The following is a 19204-nucleotide window of genomic DNA, read 5'->3' as shown; positions in this document are numbered from 1 at the left end:
TAAAGGTATTTAAAAATACTGCAGAAGTAACTTAATTCACTGAATTATTCAATTAAATGGCTGGCATTCCAGACATCCTCCTGATATCTTTTCAACAACATATACATTAATAAAACCAATTCAGTTTTGACTACATATTGACATATTTCCTTAATTTTGTTCTTTTATTCTCTGTATAGTATTGTAAACGAGAGACAGACTGATTTGAATAGTACATATTTTTAAGTTAAATGTGACATAAATGTTCTAGGCATTGTAAGACATTCAATGAATAAATTTTCAAAATATTTACTTGACGTTATGGCTTTAGAGGATTAAAAAAATTCTGTTTCTGCAAGGCAGAGACTTGCTTTATGGGTTTTTCTTTTATCATTTTAAATGATGTAGCCTGTTATGAAATACTTATTGCCTTGAATGGCAGTTTAAAGATTCAAATAAAACATAAAAAAAATCACTGTATAATTTATTTTGACTCAAGAAGAACACTTCCCTAGGGGAAGGCAGCAGCCTGGTGGGTCCGTGGTCCACAGGGCTGACGTCCACCAGGGAGGATGGGTGGAGACACAGAGAAACCAGCACCCTTTCCCCAAACCCGCTTTCCAGGAGATTTGGTTAAGTGGCTGCTGGGACTGTTTCTTGTATTTTAAAAGAAATCTTGAAATCCTTACAGGATCCCCCTCCCGTTTTTCTTTTCACCGGAAATAACCTGTGTTTCTCTGTTCTTCCAAAGTCAAAAGAATTCAACTAAAGCAGCCGTGGTATGAGCATAGCGCCTGCAGCACCTGCTTCCCCCTCCTCCCTCTCCCCCTTCCTCCCCTCCTTCCTTCCAGCCCTACTTCTCTATTTCCTCTCACGCTGACCCTCCCAGACCATGTCAAGTTCTGCTTTTTCCATAAAGTCACCACTGGTCAGTCTGGAATTCAGGATCCTCTGTCTTTAAAAGCTCTGCACCATCAGATACTTAGCATCCTTTTTGTAACTATATTGTTACTGACTTTTTCATGCGTGTTCATTTTATCCTCCTTGGCATTAGGGTGTGCTATTGAATTAATTATTCTAAGCTGCCGCTGTGCCAATGAAGGAGTGGGTGTTCAATACATTGCTTTCTATTGATTGATATTTTACTGATGATTTTGCTGTGAGCCTCCTGGTCTTCAGGTTGGTTCCACCAGCACCCGGCTTTCAATGACATGCTTGCCCTCGCCTTTCCATCTGCAAAACAGCATTTACTACACCTGCCACTTATAAGACTGCAAGGGGGAGAATGTTGAGAATGTCCGATAAAATCACCCCGACAGCCAGTGTACTCCTTGGCAGTGAGATCGACAAATTAAACTGCTCTGTAAATTCACTTTGACTCTTCCTATTTGAGCTAAAAATCTCGGATGGTTAAAAGGGTTCCTGAAGTGGCCAGTTCATGATGGCCTGGGGAGCCACGTGCTGGGATACTCCTAAGACAACACTCTCAGAACAGCAGAGTCTGGAGGAGAGAGGACCCCAGCAATCACTCCATCTACCCCTTCACCTAGAAAAGGAAGAAGCTAAGGCCAGAGAGAGTCAGTGACAGGCACTAGGTCAGAATATGACTGGACTTTCCACCTGCTACGTGAGCACAACTCTGCCAGGTCAGGAGAGAAGCCGCTTAAGCATCCTACTTACATCAGCTTAGAGAACACGTCCAGAGCGGAAACTGCTGGAAATGAACACCGTGCGCGCTTAGGCTGTCAGCTGCATATACTGCTTTCAACTTTATTGGTCTTGATATTTACAAGTTGACAAGAGTGCTCTAGGTCACATTTAACAACAGCACAGCAACACGGACGTTTCGGTCTGCATTTAGTCCAGACGAATTGAACACTGGAGGCAGCAACTGTGACATCATTAGCAAGTGATTGTTCCACTCTGTGCTAGCACAGGTCCTAGACGCTGCAGCAGTACTTAATACCATAGCAACAGCTGATGCTGCAGGTGTACTTAGTACTGCAGTCCTGCTTAATACTACTGTGATACTCCTCAACACTGCTGGGATGCTCAATATTACAGGGATATTCAACGCTGCTGTGACACTCAGTACTGAAGGGATACTGTGGAGCTCCTGAAGTTGCACCAGTGCTGCTACCTTGAATTACAGTAGTTGAGACTGATGGGGAGAACTGAAAAGACAAACCCAGAATGGGAGAAAATATTTGCAAATGATGCAACCGACAAGGGATTAATCTCCAAAAGATACAAACAACTCACAGAACTCAGTATCAAAAAAACAAACAACCCAATCAAAAAACGGGCAGAAGACCTAAATAGACATCTCTCCAAAGAAGACATCCAGATGGCCAAGAGGCACATGAAAAGATGGTCAACATCACTAATTATTAGAGAAATGCAAATCAAAACTACAATGAGTGTCACCTCACACCGGTCAGAATGGCCATCATCAAAAACTCTACAAATAATAAATGCTGAAGAGGGTGTAGAGAAAGGGAGCCCTTCTACACTGTTGGTGGGAATGTAAATTGGTGCAGCCACTATGGAGAACAGTATGGAGGTTCCTTAAAAAACTAAACAGAGTTGTCATATGATCCAGCAATCCCACTCCTGGGCAAATATCCTGAAAAAACTATAACTCAAAAAGATACATGCCCCCCTTCGGGGCTTCCCTGGTGGCGCAGTGGTTGAGAGTCTGCCTGCCAGTGCAGGGAACGCGGGTTCAAGCCCTGGTCTGGGAGGATCCCACATGGCGTGGAGCAACTGGGCCTGTGAGCCACAACTACTGAGCCTGCGCATCTGGGGCCTGTGCTCTGCAACAAGAGGCCATGATAGTGAGAGGCCTGCGCACCACGATGAAGAGTGGCCCCTGCTTGCCGCAACCAGAGAAAGCCCTCGTGCAGAAACGGGGACCCAACACAGCCAAAAATAAATAAATAAATAAATTTAAATTAAAGATACATGCACCCCAATATTCAGCACTACTTACAATAGCCAGGACATGGAAGCAACCTACGTGTCCATTGACAGATGGATGGATAAAGGAGATGTGGTACATGTATACAGTGGAATATTACTCAGCCATGAAAAAGAATGGAATACTGCCAGCTGCAGCAACATGGATGGACCTAGAGGTTATCATACTCTTTCTGTTTCTCATAAGTGAAGTAAGCCAAAGACAAATATCATATGATATCTCGCTTATATGTGGAATCTAAAAAAAAGAGACACAAATGAACTTATTTCCAAAACAGAAAGAGATTCACAGACATAGAAAACAAACTCCTGGTTACCAAAGGGGAAAGATGGGGGAGAGGGATAAATTGGGAGTATGGGATTAACATATATACACTACTGTATACAAAACGGGCAAACAACAAGGACCTACTGTATAGCACAGGGAACCACACTCAGTGTCTCGTAATAACCTATAATGGAAAAGAATATGAAAAAGAATATTTTTCACTTTGCTGTACAGCAGAAATTAACACAACATTGTAAGAAAGCTATACTTCAATAAAAAAAGATTGATAGGAAGAACTGAGAATCAAACTACATAAGAATTTATGATTTTGCCATTTACATCTTTGCCCCAGGGACCAATATATAAGAAAATACATGCAAATGAAAAATTGAAGATTTCTTACTCTTCCTCAAATATGTACTAGAGTCCTCGTTTTCAGATGCTCTAGGACAGAGTACTTTGTCTTTCTATGGCTGGTAAGAAATTATTCAATTGTGGAATATTTAAAATACAGATAGTTGAAGCATTGAGATGTTTATATGTACGGCTCGGTTCAGGTCGTGCAGGAGGTCCACGAGGGGCCTGGGAAAAAGAGCCAGCCGTGCTCGTCCAGCCTCAGCGAGGGCTTCCCAGCTTAGGAGTTAAACCACTGCCTTCAGCTCAGCCATTGGTCGGATGTAAATGGTGCTGCTATGTTTTATTTGTCTCCATATCTAATAACACTAAATAGATGAGAACTTTTCTTCTTTTCTCTCAGTTTTCTCAGGCAGTGCCCACCTCCCCTCCCTGTGAGTAGACAGATAATTCTCAGTCCTGCAGGTGCAAAGGTTCTCAGACATCCTGGTTGGGAACTGAATACAGGTCTGGACTAGAAGAGCTGGATTTGACGCCTCCTATTAATTGTGTGACCTTGAGGGGGTCGCTCCATCCCTGTGCGTCACAGGTCCTCGTCTGTAGGAGGAAGGCGTTGGTCAGATCCCCAGGGGTCTTTAAGGGCGTTTTCTGGAACCTGGGCTAGAGACCAGGTGTCTCGGGGCCTCTGTTCTCTGGGGCCTCCCTGTCCGTGGAAGGCTTCTGTGGGCGGGGGCCGGGGGCGCTCAGCTGCTCCCCTAATTGCTAAGGGCTCTCGATCAAGGATTCCGCCTGTTTCCATTCATGGTTCCTATTGCAATTGGGTTCCTCACATCTTTCTCTTTTTTTTTGCGGTACGCGGGCCTCTCACTGTTGCGGCCTCTCCCGTTGCGGAGCACAGGCTCCGGACGTGCAGGCTCAGCGACCATGGCTCACGGGCCCAGCTGCTCCGCGGCATGTGGGATCTTCCCAGACTGGGGCACGAACCCGCGTCCCCTGCATCGGCAGGTGGACTCTCAACCACTGCGCCACCAGGGAAGCCCCCTCACATCTTTTTTAATAGGTCATTCTCATTAATTAAAAGCTATCGGGTACCACAAAGACGTGAGTGAGGATCCGTGTACAGAACGTGGACCCGCTTGAGAGCATTAGCTTCTCAGAGTTTGAAGGATGCTAACGTGACAATTGATGACAAGAAAAGTCAGACGTTGTCAAATGGCCCCGTTGCTGGAAAAACAGCAACAACAGAACCTGAAACAAAAGGCTGCATACAGGTCCCTTCAAATGAATGCACGGTGCTTCCCATGACCACATGCCCTGTGATGCGGCTGGAACTAACGTCAGCCCCCTTCGGCAATGACCACCTTGCTCAGACCACCCCATTCTTGCCCCCTCTCTGTCTGAATCTGGGCTGCACATCCCTCACTGAAGTGAACTCCAGCACAGAGGGCTTATCTCAGCCTGGGATGCGGTCCAAAGGCCGGCGGCATCGTGGAAAGTGGGCAGGGCTGGGGATGGGAGGCCTGGCTTGCCGGCCAGTGACCAGCCCATCACCCGGACCCCAACAGGTCACTCGGCCTCTGGGGTCCGGTTCTCACCACACAGCATGGGGCTGACAGAATGTTCTCGCACGCAGTAAGGTACACGCAAGCTGCTCGCGCGTGGAGTCCGCCTCGGACCACAGAGGACTGGAGATGAGCGTGAAATTGTCGGGGGCAACATAAACCGCATGGAGCGCGTCTTAACGTGTTGTCCGCTCCCGGCTCCTCTTTGTCTGAACCTTGGGCCTGAGGACGCGGGACCTGAGTCTCCCGGACCCTCTTCCTCCTGGTTCAGCGCCCCCGGCGGCTCTGAGTCCTGCTGTGTCCACGCCCTGAATGTCTCCAGTGTGTCCTCCTCTCCCTCCACTCTGCCCCCGCCTCAGGCCAGGCTGGCTTCTGGCCCCCTGGTCACCAAGAGCTTTCACTCCTATCTCCTCCAATGCACAGACTTCCTGCCTTCCCCCCTCCATCCCTCCCTCCCACCCACCCTATCTCTCTCTCTCTCTCCCTCCTGAGAGGACAAAACCTGACCCTGCCTGTGCACATACGGTCCTCTGTGACCCACTGGGCCACATCCTGAGGCCACGGCTTCCACATCCCCTTGTCCTCACGGGGGACCTTCTATGATCGCGATCTTCGTATGGCCACAGCCTCCTTCCTGGCTGTGCTTTTCTCCCCCCGCCCCCGCTGGGGGCGGCCACAGTCCCACTGAGGACCCTGCCTCCTCTTCTGGCCTCCCTGGGCCCCCTCCACCACCCGGCCTCCTCAGGCTGGCTCCTCTAGGCCTGAGCTTCCCATGGGCTGGAGCTCCATGTCTGGGTCTGGTGTTTCTTTGTTCAGGCTCCGAGCCCATCCGATGCCGGGGACCCGGTCTGTTACTGCGGGGACCCGGTCTGTTACTGCGGGGACCCGGTCTGTTACTACGGGGACCCGGTCTGTTCCTACGTGGATCTGGGCACTTGGCACAGTGCTGCTTAACAAAGAGCTCAGACTCACCAAGTGAAAGGGTGACTGAACACGTGAGCCCTCCCGCCGTGCCCTCCCCTGACCGCCCCCTTCCCCCCACTGGCCAGGTGAAGAATCTCCCCCTTGGGAAGGCTGGCCAGCCCGGGGGGATGGAGCTCCTTCCTTCTCTGTTCCCTGGTCCCCAAACAGGACTCCGAGGGCCCTTGGGACATTCTGTCATATATGTGTATCCGCAGGACAGCTGGCCTCCTCAGGGGAGGAATCGCTTCCTTCCCGTGATGCCTCTGTGTCCGACCATGGTCCTGACTCATGGTGTGGAGGTGACAGATGTCAGATGATAATCAAGGAGACTTCCTCCAAGGAGAAGACAGTAAGGTCCTACTGGCTATAAATTTAGGTAGAACTGAACGTAACCCCATCTCTTTACTTGTAGAAATTGTTCTTCTGTCTTTCCAATCATTTTCCATCTTCATCATCCTTCCATTACGTCAGTAGTAACATCTTCCAGCAGGTACTACATGAACGGCCACCGTGAGCCGAAGAAAGGATGCCTTGGGGAGAGAAAGGGAGAAGTTTCCTCTGTCTTCTGAGGAGCTGATGACATCCATTTAGGAAGAAAATTTTACATCTGGGCAGAAACTGTGCGGTGGTGACAAGTGTCTAAGAAAGTTTGTGCGGATCGAAGATCCTGCTTCAGATGTTGTGTTTCGACTGTGGGAAAGAGATCTACTCTTTAAAGGAAAGTTGTGATGAATCCTTGTGTAAATAACACAGGATGTAGACGAAACACGGGTGAAAGCTGAGGTCCTGCCCGGCTGGAGCCAAAGCTGGGACTCAACAAAACTCTTCCAACTTCCATTTTCCAAGATGTTGCAAATTGGGAACGTTTGTGTCCGTGCCGTTCCTTGGATAAAGGTGGGCATGCATAGTGCCCAGGAAGGAAGTGAGGTGATTTGTCCCTCTGGCCCCGTCTCCTGCTCGGTGTTTGGGGGCACACGGCAGAGGGCTCAGAGGAGGAAGCCCCTCACGGGCGTCCTGTATCCAATGCTTCTCCCAGGACCTTCCTTCTGTCTCCCTGGTCATACCCTCCCCTGCATCCTGTATGTCTGGACGCATTGCTGGCATGGGCCACACATCTTAGGTCAAAGGGCAGGGTGTCCCTTTGTCCCCCAATATTCCTTCTGCTCAACGGTTGTGTGTGCAGCGAACACTCAGTAATTAGCCAAACAGAGCATCTTTGAAGCAGTCTGTAGGGTCCTGTTCTACCTGGCCACAGAGGCGACCACTTCTCTCTTGCCTCTGCGCATTTCCCTAAACAGCACTGTACTTTCTGAAATAAGGCAACTGGGCGAGTTTCCCCAGCAGAGTGAAATCCAGCCCCTCCACCTGCTTGCTCCTTCCTGGTCTCAGGGCACTGTCTGCACGCCTACAGTCCCCCTGTGTACGGTAAATGGTAACCGTCCGGCCGGCCGTTTGCCTTTTGTGCCGTCGGCGTGTGTGTCTAGGGGTGGTTGCTAAGGGCAGGGCTGTGCCAAACGCCACCCTCGGTTGGGCCCCAGGGCCTCTGCACGGCAGCAGCCCCGGGAATGTGTGCTCGCCCACTCCCGGCTTGCGGCACCCACACTCAGGTGGAGCTCTCGACGGCCACAGCCGAAGCCCCTGGCTGGGCTGGAGGAGCGCAGGGCAGTGAAGACCCTCAGGCCCTGCTGCAGAACCTCTGCTGCTCTTTGCTGGCCTAGATTTTTATCGTTCTAAAATCTAAAGACAATTTTATGTAACATTCAGGCATAGTTTCCTCCCTCAGGGGCTCTGTCCCCGCCCTGACGCACTTGGCTGTGGCTCTGGGGACCGGACACTGGCTTCTCTTCTGCTCCTGGGCTTGGAATGTTGAGGCTGGTGGGTGGCAAGAGGAGGGACCAGGTGACCGAGACAGAGAAAGAGAGCCTTTCGCCTTCCACCTGGCACGAAGTGTCGCCCCTCTGCCCGGAAGCCTCTTCCTTACTCAGCTCTGGAGGGTCTCACCCCAGGGTTAGTCTTGGGGGGTGGCAGCTGGGGTCCAGCTCACCTGAACACTGACAAGTGAGACCATTTAAGAGGGAAAAAGTGTGGCTTAAATTTCAAACCATGTCTTTTTCTAGAATTTTCTGGCATTAGCATTGTTTGAAAAATGACCAATCCTTTAAAAGTTTATCCTTTCACAAAAACATTTTTTTTTTTTAGTAAGAAGGAAGTGTTTTAAAAACAATTATTCCATATTATTTGCAGAAGGAAACAGGGACACCCTCCCTTCTGCTGCTGGGAATGCAAACAGGTCCCGTCTTCCTGGAAAGAAACTCTTAAAACCATTCCTGTCCTCACGTCCTTCAAGCCAAGGCTCCTCCTTGTGACAAACTGCCCCAAAGAAGGAGCCAAAAGCCACAAAAGCTGTCTGCAAAGACACTTATCACACATGATCTATAACATGGAAAAGTTAAAAAAAAACCTAAATAAATAATTTCCAATAATAAGAGTTGCATAAGTTACAATATCACCATAGGATGGAAGTTAGCCGTGAAAATTAAAATATTTAGTGACATCAGAAAAGGCTCATGTTATAAAGTTAAATAAAAATTTAAAAAATACAAGTTTACACTTATAACATGAGACTAAGTAAAAGAGTAAAATGCATTAAAAGTCCAGGAAAAAGTCTGATGTTCTGGGCAAAGGTCACCTTCCCTGAACGGAGCACAGTGACAAGAACGAGACAGATGTTCACGAAAATCTGCCCCCACTTCCGCTATGCTCTCTTTTGTAATCCCATTTTTAGTCCTTATTTGAGAAAATGAGCATTTCCCACCTTTACTGCTAAGTCACCTTTGTGCGCATGCAGTATTTCTTCTGGTTTCTGTTGTCAATAAAAACTCCCTGGGAGGATCAGTTAAGACAATTTGAAAAGCAAACTCCTTTTCATCTTTTCAAGTCCTGAAGTTTCAAAGCTGCAAGTCCCAGGCCTTCTCGCCCCATTTCAGGGAGAGGCCGCGGCCGGGCTGTGCATGGGCTCCGGGGCAGCATGCACGGGCGGCCCAGCCCAGGGTCATGCGGGCTGGTTGGTGCTGACGCCTGGCAGACAGGGCTCCAGTGAGAGCCTCGGCCCCCAAACCCCCTCCCCTCTGCCTACACCTTCACTTATTACAAATCTCTTTGCGTTAATTTAAGAAGCATCTCTGGCAAAACCGTGCTGCCTCAGGGAAGGTTCAGTCCATTAGTCACTCAAGGTGGTGACTTTGTCGTAAGCATCTGATTAGTGTCTCCTGAGATGGGGGCAGGCGAGGGGCTGTGGTCCAGAGAGTCTGTTACTACAGGAGCGGTGGGGGGGCCCTCTGCCCCCTCCTGAGGGGGGGGTCTGCTCCTGTATGCAGCACCAAGAAGCCACTCCGTAGTTCGCTCCCTGACACGTGGGCTAGCCACGGTGAGGCCACCCGGTCGCCTGCACCAGAGACGCCGGCTCCAGGATCTGGGTCTGCACGATCCTCCCGGTGGCCCTGCTGCCTCCCTGCCCTCCTGGCTGTCAGGCCCGCTCTGGTGCGGGGAGCCAGAGGGTTCTCAGGGGGGCGCAGACAGCTCATTCAGAAGCACAGCCGCCATGGGATGGGCTGGGGCTGGCGGAGCGAGTTGGGAGCATCACTGCGGAATCCAATTCTTTCCGAGCTGCTCACGGCCTACTCTCCTCCCCAGAGTTTTAGGAGATGCGTCCACTCCTGTGGGAAGCGTATCTCTGGCCATGTCAGATACAGCATTAGGTCGTATTCACGGCCCGCTCAGCGGCCACTAAATTACAATGAGTGGAGCTTTTAAAATCTGCTGAATTATACAGGGGGAGCTCAGAGCTTTCCCTTAACAGGAAAGGGAAGATGCGTTTATCTTCCTGCTCCCAGGTCCACAGGGCCTCGCGGAGGCTCACGGGGCCCAGGTAGCCCAGTCTGAACGAGGGAAGTAAGCCCTCCACGGGTTGTGCACCATCTCCAGGGCGCGTCCAGCTTTTCTTCCAGCCGAGGCACTCTGGACTTTTACTGCCCGTGTGCTCCTGGCCACCAGGCTCTGCTCAGGCCAACATGCAGGGCAGAAACGGCCGGACCACAGAGCCTCGCTGGCCCAAGGGGCAGGCAGAGGGCAGGGCTGGCTGGGGGCTCTGAGCAGCCAGGAACCTCCGCCCCCACCACCTCGCACACGTGACCTGAAGTCCGTGTTGGGTCTGGGAGGGTCTCCTCACGGGACAAGGCTGAGCCTCTGCAGCCCTGACCTGTCCACACCAGGCCGTCCAGTCCTTCCCCAGACAGACGGCCACTAAGTATTTCCTCGACTGCCAGCTTCACACACTCTGGATTTGTTTGCTGGTTGCTCGCCCAGGACACAGCCTCTCTTTGCATTACCTGAAAACCCCACTAGAGCAGGTGGCTGCCCTCGGCACACACAGGCCTGTGCCCTCGGGAGCCGTGACCTCACACTCGGGGGGCATCTGAATCCCCTGGGAGGGGAAGGGAAACAGACAGCGGGGCCCCTGCCACATCTTCTGAGTTGGCAGGTTTGGGGTGGGGCGTGTAGCCAGGATGCTTCCTTTCCAAGAAGTTCTCAGGTGATACTGACGTTCCGGGCTTCGGGGAGGACGCCCTGCCTGCGTGGAGCTGATTCGGCCTTCAGCCCAGGGATGGCTTGGCAGTCAGAGGGCTCAGGCCCGGCTGTGGACCCACTGCAGCACCAGAACTATGAGGACGGTGTCGGTGGCTCATCCAGAGCCCCTCTCCACTGGACCTGACCCCTCCGGCCTCCTCTGGACTTTGGGGCCCCGGCAGGCAGCCCTGGGATGAGATGAGAGCCAGGCGTGGGGGTGATTGCCGGGAGATGCCGGATGATGGGGCAGAAGTGAATTGACCTCAATTCCCGGTTTACGTGGACAATTCATTCTGCACTGTTTAAGCCAGTTTGCAGTGGGGTTTCCATTTTTTTGTAGTTGGAAATGGTCTAAGTCACACAGAAACTTTTTCAGACGAAAACACTGCAATCTCATCAAATTAACATTACAGCTAAGAGGGCAGAGCTTCCTTCCTCTAACTCTGTCACCAGTTTTAGCAGGAAGAAGGTTCTGGAGTTTGGGGGTTCAGTCATTTCTTGGTGTCTCATCTTGGAAGCCCTGTTTTCTCTTCAGGACAGAAGATCCAAGAAGGAGGAGAAGCAACCACTTTGCGGAAGGACAAAGGTCATCCTCGTGACTCCTTGGGCTTCTCAAAGCGTGGGTATAAGTAATGATACTAACGACGTGATTGCTCTCAAGTATGGGTCTGAAGAGCTGGTCGCAAGGCTGACTTCTCCGGAATCGCTGGTTCTGACTGCAGACTCCAGGTACCTGGAGCTGCGGCCTGGACTTGTCATCTGGACACACTGGACTCAGCGTGAGGGGCTCACACGTCCGTCCCGTCCACCCTCCCCCACCGTTCACACCTCTCTGAGGACCATCCAGCAGCCACTGACTCTGGGCGTCGCCTCTCCTGTCCCTGGTGGTGCGGACGCGCAGGGAGCCCGCACACAGGACGCGGAAGACCAGCTCGGGGCTGCGCAGCCAGCCGTCGGCAGGTGCGCGGGGCTCCCGGTTCACGATCGCCCAGCGGGCCAGCGCCCCCGCCCCACGTCAGGACCCCCTCTCCGCCCGCTAGTTCTTAAACGTGGCGGCTGCGTACCTGCTAGAATCCCAGCACAGACGGTGGACGTCGGAACCGGTAAACCCTGACGGTAGCCGTACCACACACCGACTTCTGCTGTGTGTTCTGGAGATGTTTCAAAGCCATGTTTATAGATCTTTAATCACTAGTTAATAAATCACACCGAGATTATAATTCCTGTGTTTAGTTCTTAACCAATACAGATTGTAATATTAGAGACTCTCTAAGTATACTTATGTTTTAGTTCCTACCTGAAAACACCTATATTCCTCCTCTATGAATGTGGAGTGATTTTCAACGTATCCTGAATTTTATAAAATGTCGAAACTCCACCCTGAAATGCATGACCTGTTTTATCTGCAGCTTTAAATACACTGAATCGGTCACACTGTCTTCTGAAACATGTAACAGACTCGGCCGGGGCCAGAGATCTGCCCGTTTGGGCGGACGCGCTCCAGACCAGCAGCAAACACACTGCTTTCTTGGGATAATGGCCAGGAAGCTTTTTTTTTTTTAAATAGAGGATTTACTGTGACAATGAAGGTTAACTGCCACCACAGTCTGGAAAGACCATGCCTGAATTTTGTGTTTGCACACATACAATTCACAATAAGGCATCAGGCAATGGTGAGTCTGGGAAACCCACTTGCTTTGAATCTCCACTTCAGACACATAAGTCCCGAGATCACAACATTTTTGCTCTCTCTGCAACCGGGCAAGCTATCAAATTAACGTTAAAATAGGTGTGCGCTAACTTCTGATTCATAATATTAGTGACCAATAGTAAAAAGGACAGGCATGCTATAAAGTTTATGCACGGGGTGATGCACAGCGATGTCTCATAAAGAATGAAGGGGGAGTTGTTGATGCTCGTGGCTCCTGGTTGGGTGGCTGCGTGCTCAGAATTCTTCATAAACGCCCCAGAGTGTGCCCTGCCGCACGGCAGCCATACATTAATTAGAGCATAAAGCCGACACTGCAGTGTTTCCATGCACCCAAGTGGATCTTCATTTTTCACATGCGGGACCCTACTAATTAAAATCAGCTTTGCAATTAAATGTGGAAAATTGTGTTAAACTTTCAAGCGTGGTTAGAAAAAAATGCAATTATTTTTAGGGTTTTTTATTGTAATGCAAATGGAAATTCTACCCATGTGAAACCAGTAAAAGGGAAGTATAGGGATCCCTATTTCTCTTTCTTCCTCTCTGTCTCTTTCTTTCCTTTTTGATTATCGATTCTCCTCTCAGTCGCACGTTGAAATGCTCCACCATCTCTCCCAGTGCCTGGCTCTCTTCCAAGGCTTTTAGTGAGAGCTCTTTGTCAAGGCATGAATAATACAGCCCCCAGGCTGCTGGCAGCATCCAAATGAGGCGTGCATACATCAGGAAGCAAGCCCTCAGCTCCAGGTCCAGAACAAGCTCCCGGGAAGACAAGCAATTATTCACCCGTGGCTGCCGCCATGGCAATCACACTGGTAGGTGCAAAGGTATATGAGATGGAAAAAAATCTGAAGAAGGAACGTGCACCATAAGCCAGAGAGAATTTAATGATTTCCTAATAAAAAATAAATCTACCATTTGGAGCTTTTAATTTTAAAGTTTCAAGATAAATTGATTTGACTTTGAATTTTCTAAATGGGGAAGGATTTAAATATAATACCAAAGCCATCCCCTGGCTTTTGCGGGATTGTTGCTTGTGCAAGTCTCTCAAGCTAGATTTCGGATCAAATAGCTCACCAGAACCCTACGCTCAACAAAGAGTAACTTAAAAAACAGCTGTGAAGGGTAAATGTAAATAAAATCTATTAAATTTCAGAAGTAAATTCAGAGGGTTCACAAAACCAATGACGTGAAGAATGAATTCACATTAAGGGTTCTCTTTCCCTCTCCCTCTCTCTCTCTCCCTCTCTCATTGGAGGCTTACACAAAAATCACCATTCAGAAAGAAAGAAGTAAATCCAATTAATTCCAAATGGTCCAGGATGTATATAACTATTATAAGGAAGGCTAAAATTCAAATTCCTCTACAGTGTTTAATGTTTATTAATCTGAAATAGAAACTAATATTTTTTATGATTCCTATTTCTAAGTTTTATTGGGACTTTGATGATGAATTTAGTGTCTATATATTCATCCCTTTGTAACATCAAGTTGCACTGTATCTTTAACACAAGCAGTATTTTATATCAACGTGGGGAGGAAACGTTGTGAATATATGGCATAGAATGTTCAATCTTACTCAAATGCTCAGGAGTAGATTTTTGCAGAAATGTTTTGACGTTCCATATTTTGGCTCCTATCTTAATATCCGTTCATCTAATTCTCTGGATTAATAACCAATCTCTTTTTCAGGTCCTTGAACCAAACAAAAACAATTATAGATAAAGTGACTTGTGGTCTCCTGTCCATGTGTCTCCATCCCTAAGACGTTCATCTGCAGTAGAGGGGGGCATCACCAGGACATGCAGAGGGCCCAGTCCCCCAAGACGCCCCCTCAGCTCGGGGTCTGGTGTCGTCGGGAAGCTCTTCCTGCCCTCGGAGCCCCAGGCCAAGGGTTGGGTCTGCATCCTTCACACCTTGCCTGCCTGCAGCCTCTAGCCAACCAACCAACAGCCCAGCAACTTCCTAAACTCCAAGTGCATGGCCTCCACGTATTCCATTTTCTTTCTGCTGCCCAGGCTGCAGGCACGTGGAAAAACGCTCTTTTTTCACCCATAGGTGTTTTAAATGCTTACAGGTCACGAGTCTGCCTGAGCACTGGGAAGGAGGTGGCCCAGGGAGGAGAGTGGGGCATCCAGGACGCTCCCTTCCCTGAATTTAGGCGTCTAAGAACCAAACTCTGGAAAACTCACTTAGGATGGCAGAGGGGTAGTTTTGCACCTGCAAAGAAAGCCTGGGATGGGCCCCTGCGTTTGAGATGCAAACTTCAGTTACTCATAAACACCAGTTTAGAAAAGACGTGTGCACTGGACTCTGTGCGGTCAGGTGTGCGAAAGATGTGAGATGTGAGTGGGAAAGCAGAGGTCGGATTTGCTGTGTACAGAAGACTGTGTCGGTATTTTGCTTCACGACAGGAGACTTACTTCTGGCCCTGACTGCAAATCCATGATGGTTTGTCATACTTATGTGCTAATAATATAAAACCTAAAAAAGTCAGAGTCATGTGTCTAGATACTAATGATGTTTCTGAAGATAACGGCTGGTAATCTTGTCCTCTGCCTGGAGGCCTGGCCCTGTTCACATGCATCAGGGCAAAAAATATTGACTGAGCTCGGATCCCTGCTGGTCAGTGTGCAGGGATTCAAAGAAATGGACCTTCAGTGCCAGGAGCGTAACCCCTCTGAGGAACTGCTGTGCTGCCTGCATCAGATAACGAGGTTCTGTCATTCGTCTTCCTCTTTTTTACCTTGACTGCCCAGAGACTCAGCACTGAATGGAATACTGTATCAGAACTCCTGATACATCCTGGGTCTCTGGTAAAATTATGTTTTCATTTCCCTTATGTTTTTCCTAATTTATCTCTTTGATTCAACCTTTACCTGTGCAGTTGTACATGTGTTTATCAGGCACCTCAAATTGATGGTGAACTATTAACACAAATAAACACCCATGCATAGATTACCTTTAGTTCAAGGACATAATTTTTGAATAAGGCAGACCAACGAATAAAGTGAGTATTATAACTTTAATTCCTACCTCTCCATTGTTAACCAGGATCTTAAATTGTGAATGCCTCGTGAATTCAGATTAGTGTTTAATTTCACAGGTCCTATCTGATGATTGATCCTCCTCTATCACCTATTCCCCGTTTCTCACAAATCCACAGCCCTACCTCTACCACACAGGAAAAAAGCCATCAGTCTTAGAAGCTGTCACGAAAAGCCAAACCCCCGTTGAAGCAGCAAGGCCACCCCCGACGTGCACGCCCTCCAAAGCAATAAGAAGGCACGCTGAGACTGCGATCAATACTTGACCTCCTTAGAAATTTTCTTGTGTTCAAACTAAAGATGAACTGAGAGGCATCATTTTACCACTTGTTACCAAATTTCCTAAAAATTGTACGTTTTATTTTTTACATTGTTGATTCCCCTCACCTGCCTCCAATTAATTTTTGTGTGTTCAAGTAAATAGATACTTCAATATACTAAAAGAATGCCTTTTTATTTGGCTATGAACTGGCGTGATATGTGAGTAAAATGAAATTGTAGCCTTAACGGGAATATATTCATTGGAAAATGTATCTTTAAAAGACCGAAGTAACGGGCAGTTTCATCAAGACCAGAACTGAGGCTGCTGCCCTTGTCCTATTTGCAGGGGCCTCATGTGCTCCGAGTATCAGCGGGGACAGGGCAGCGGGCAAGGTGACACCTGTGTCGGTGGGCGGGTAGTGCAGGTATGCACGTGCATGAGCACAGCTGTCAGGGGGGAGAAACTTTCATTTAGGAAATCTTTTAAGAATAGAAAAAAACAAAACCAGATATAATTGAAGAGTCTCACAAATTTGAAATAGCACCAGTCAAAAGATGTTGATGTATACGCGAATCTTATCTACTACAAGGAGCCCCTTTTCAGTCTGAGCAATGCAAGTGTCACCCCTTAGTTGAGAACTGCTGATATGCAGACACGGAAAAAGAAAATTTAGAAAAAGCCCCACTTGATAACCCAGTGAGATTCCTCGGAGAGAAGTCTTATCTGTGACGTCAGTTTTGAACGGTAATTAGTTTTACATAACAAAGTCTGCAACTTTCTCATTATAAAACCGAGGAAATTTGAAGTCAATACATGTTAAATAATTCACCCAAAGCCCCTTGGGTAATCAATGGCAAAGGGGAAACGGGGCCCGGTGTCTGTGTACTGGATTCCCACAGTATGCCTCCCCACTCACTATTTCTATTAAAACAGTGGGAATTCCAATAATTGCAAACACTATGACTCATGGTAAAAAATAACATTTTAAATTTAAAAAATTGAGATTATTTTTGCTGTAAAATTGTCCAATTTGGCTGTTCCTGTGACTCCTCTCTAAAATTCCGCCTACTTCGCTCCTGAAAAATTCAGGGTGTTCTGAGCTCTCAGCAGCATCGGGTCTCAGAGGAGGGTGGAGCCCAGCTGTCTTCGCATTGTTCCCAGCCTAAGGATGAGCATCATTTCTGAGCAGTGGAGGAGATCCCGGGGAGAGCTGTGCACACACACTGCATCCCACAGGGCCCATCAGTCCACAGCTCTAGGGGATGCACCTTGGGTAGGAATACAAACGCTTGAAACAGTTCTTTGGGAACTTCATGATTTTTCCAGCAAAAGTGTGGTTATGACGCCCAATTAAAACTAGCTGACACCTAATTAAAACTTTTTAGTCAAATTTAACCATTCTTTCTAATAGCAAAACTATTGTCTAGTGAAGAGATGATTAGGCGAAAAAATCCACTCGTGCTTGGCTAACTTGTTTTCCATTGTAAACATAAACAATCCAGTTTTTAAAAACTGGATTTTTAAAAAAGAATTTACATATATACTCCTTCATAAAATAACATATAGTTAAAAAAACCACATATTTAAATTACATAGTTCAATAAGTTTTCACAATCAAATAATAATATAATAAACTAAATATAATAATTTAAGTCACAAAATTCTCTTAACCATGGCCTGTCGTTTCTTTGGTATGAAACCATTTCATCAGGGATGCCCACTGAAAATTCCCTGCCTCCTTAAACGCTAGCATGGGTGTTTTGGAGTAATTTGAAATTTTCCCCTTGTTGTTGCTAAAGGACAATCATAATAATTGCTTGATTTCATCCGTAAATTAGTGTTCAGCTGAAAAGGAAGTAAAGTGGAAAGCAGCGAAGGACGGTCACCCTGGGGCGCTCAGGGCAGCTGCTCTAGCTCCCGAGCTTTGGGTACCTGGGCCCGGCCCCTGATGGCCGCTTGGGCTGAATGGCCTCAGTCCTCGCACCCTTGTTTGTGGGAATTAGCCAAAAATGTGTCACGGCCTGTAAACATTTCTAACTCATCATAGCCCAAACCTTCCACTGAAAGGTGAAGCTGCCTTAATACCACAGGGAAAGGGACCTCGGGAGAAGCGAATCTCAAGACTGAGCTAGCTGCACGTGACTCGCAGTCTTGGTGTGAAGGATGCGATTCCGCTGTGGCGCATTTTAGCAGCCGTCACCTGCCTATCCCGTGCTCCAGGTGCTGCCACCTCTGTCACGGACATGAAATCCCGGTGTTTACGAGCATCACCTCTAAGCCCCAAAGCCTCCGAGCGTGATCTGTCCGGACTTTCCCCTCCTGCTCTGCATTTCCCCTGCAGCTGCCCGGCGCCAGGCCTGGACCTCCTTTCCCAGGACGAGCCGAGTGCCCACAGGAAGGTCAGGAAGTTCACGCTTTACTTTACCACCGGATGTTTACCATCCTGAGCTACGGAAGGAGAAAACGGGAGGAGAAATATGGCTCCCAGTGACCTAGGGGAGGATCCCAGGGAGCAAGTGGGGAGAGGTGCAAGGCTGGTCCTCAGTCGCCACCCCTGGTGTGGGGTAAACGCTGCCCCAGAAGGTGGTCAGAACATCTCACAAGAGCCCCACGTCCGAGGAGGACAGGAAAGCTTCCCCAAGATGGTCCCCATTCATTGTGCCCACAAGTCACTCAGCATGGCGTGAAAAACCGAGGCCTTACCTTCTGTGTCTCGCATATTTTCCGCTGACGTGGCCACTGCCGTCACAGCCAGGGGTGGGACAGCTGCAAGAGGAAAGGATGGGTCACTCAGGTGCCACCTGGACGGCAGGGAAGCGGGGGACACAGACAGACAGGGCGGTATGGAAACTGGGAGGAGGGGCTGGGGTGCAGGCCCTGGGTCCCCCGGGCGCGCAAAGGCCTGTCTCTGCTACGACGCACAGTCTCTGACCGCCGCTGGGGTGCATCCTGCCCGCTATCTGAACAGGATACCTGCCCGTCCTGTTCACTGACCTGAACAGCTCCTGTATGGCCGGCTCCACAGGAACTGCAGAGAGAGGAAAAGACACAAATTGATGATCGATCCCAAGAAGCCCCTTCCACAGACAGCTACCGAGAGGGTGGTGTCCAGGCCGGGTCTGAGGGCTTCGGCAGGACAAAGGGGACTCCAGCAGGGCCCCCAGGGACCTGGAAGCAGGGACGTACCTCGGAGCCCTTTGGACCGCGTGCGGTGCCGCCTTTCCTCGGTATCCACCTCCATCTGGGGAGAGAGGAAGGCAGTCAGCGTGCTTTTCTGCTGGCAACTCAGGGACGGGTTCCCTCTGGAAGGGGTGCTGCTGGGGAAGGACCAGGCAATCTAAACGTGTTGTTTAAAGATAAAGCAGATCTCATCTTGCAGGGCCCCCGCAGTGGAAGACTTTGATTAGGACACACCTGGGTCGGTCAGTCTGAGTTGTACTTTGTGCCGAGAATATAATG

The 19204-nt window shown here is 48.9% G+C and overlaps 1 protein-coding gene across 3 annotated transcripts in view; it reads right to left on the bottom strand.

Moving 5' to 3' along the window:
* MYT1L (myelin transcription factor 1 like) overlaps positions 1-18986 on the bottom strand; it is a 137381-nt gene extending 118395 nt beyond the window's left edge. For all 3 annotated transcript variants that reach the window (XM_060168671.1, XM_060168672.1, XM_060168673.1), the window contains exons 1-3: positions 18932-18986; positions 18740-18773; positions 18449-18511 (exon numbers count right to left, since the gene is read on the bottom strand). In XM_060168671.1, coding sequence (XP_060024654.1) covers positions 18449-18511; positions 18740-18773; positions 18932-18986 — 152 coding nt within the window. The remainder of the gene's footprint in view (positions 1-18448; positions 18512-18739; positions 18774-18931) is intronic.
* Positions 18987-19204: the final 218 nt, after the last annotated feature.

Source organism: Lagenorhynchus albirostris, chromosome 13 (genome assembly GCF_949774975.1).
Source record: "Lagenorhynchus albirostris chromosome 13, mLagAlb1.1, whole genome shotgun sequence".
NCBI classification, from domain to species: Eukaryota; Metazoa; Chordata; class Mammalia; order Artiodactyla; family Delphinidae; genus Lagenorhynchus; species Lagenorhynchus albirostris.
The sequence above is the reverse complement of the archived record's forward strand: the minus strand, read 5'-3'. Positions and strand labels throughout refer to the sequence as shown.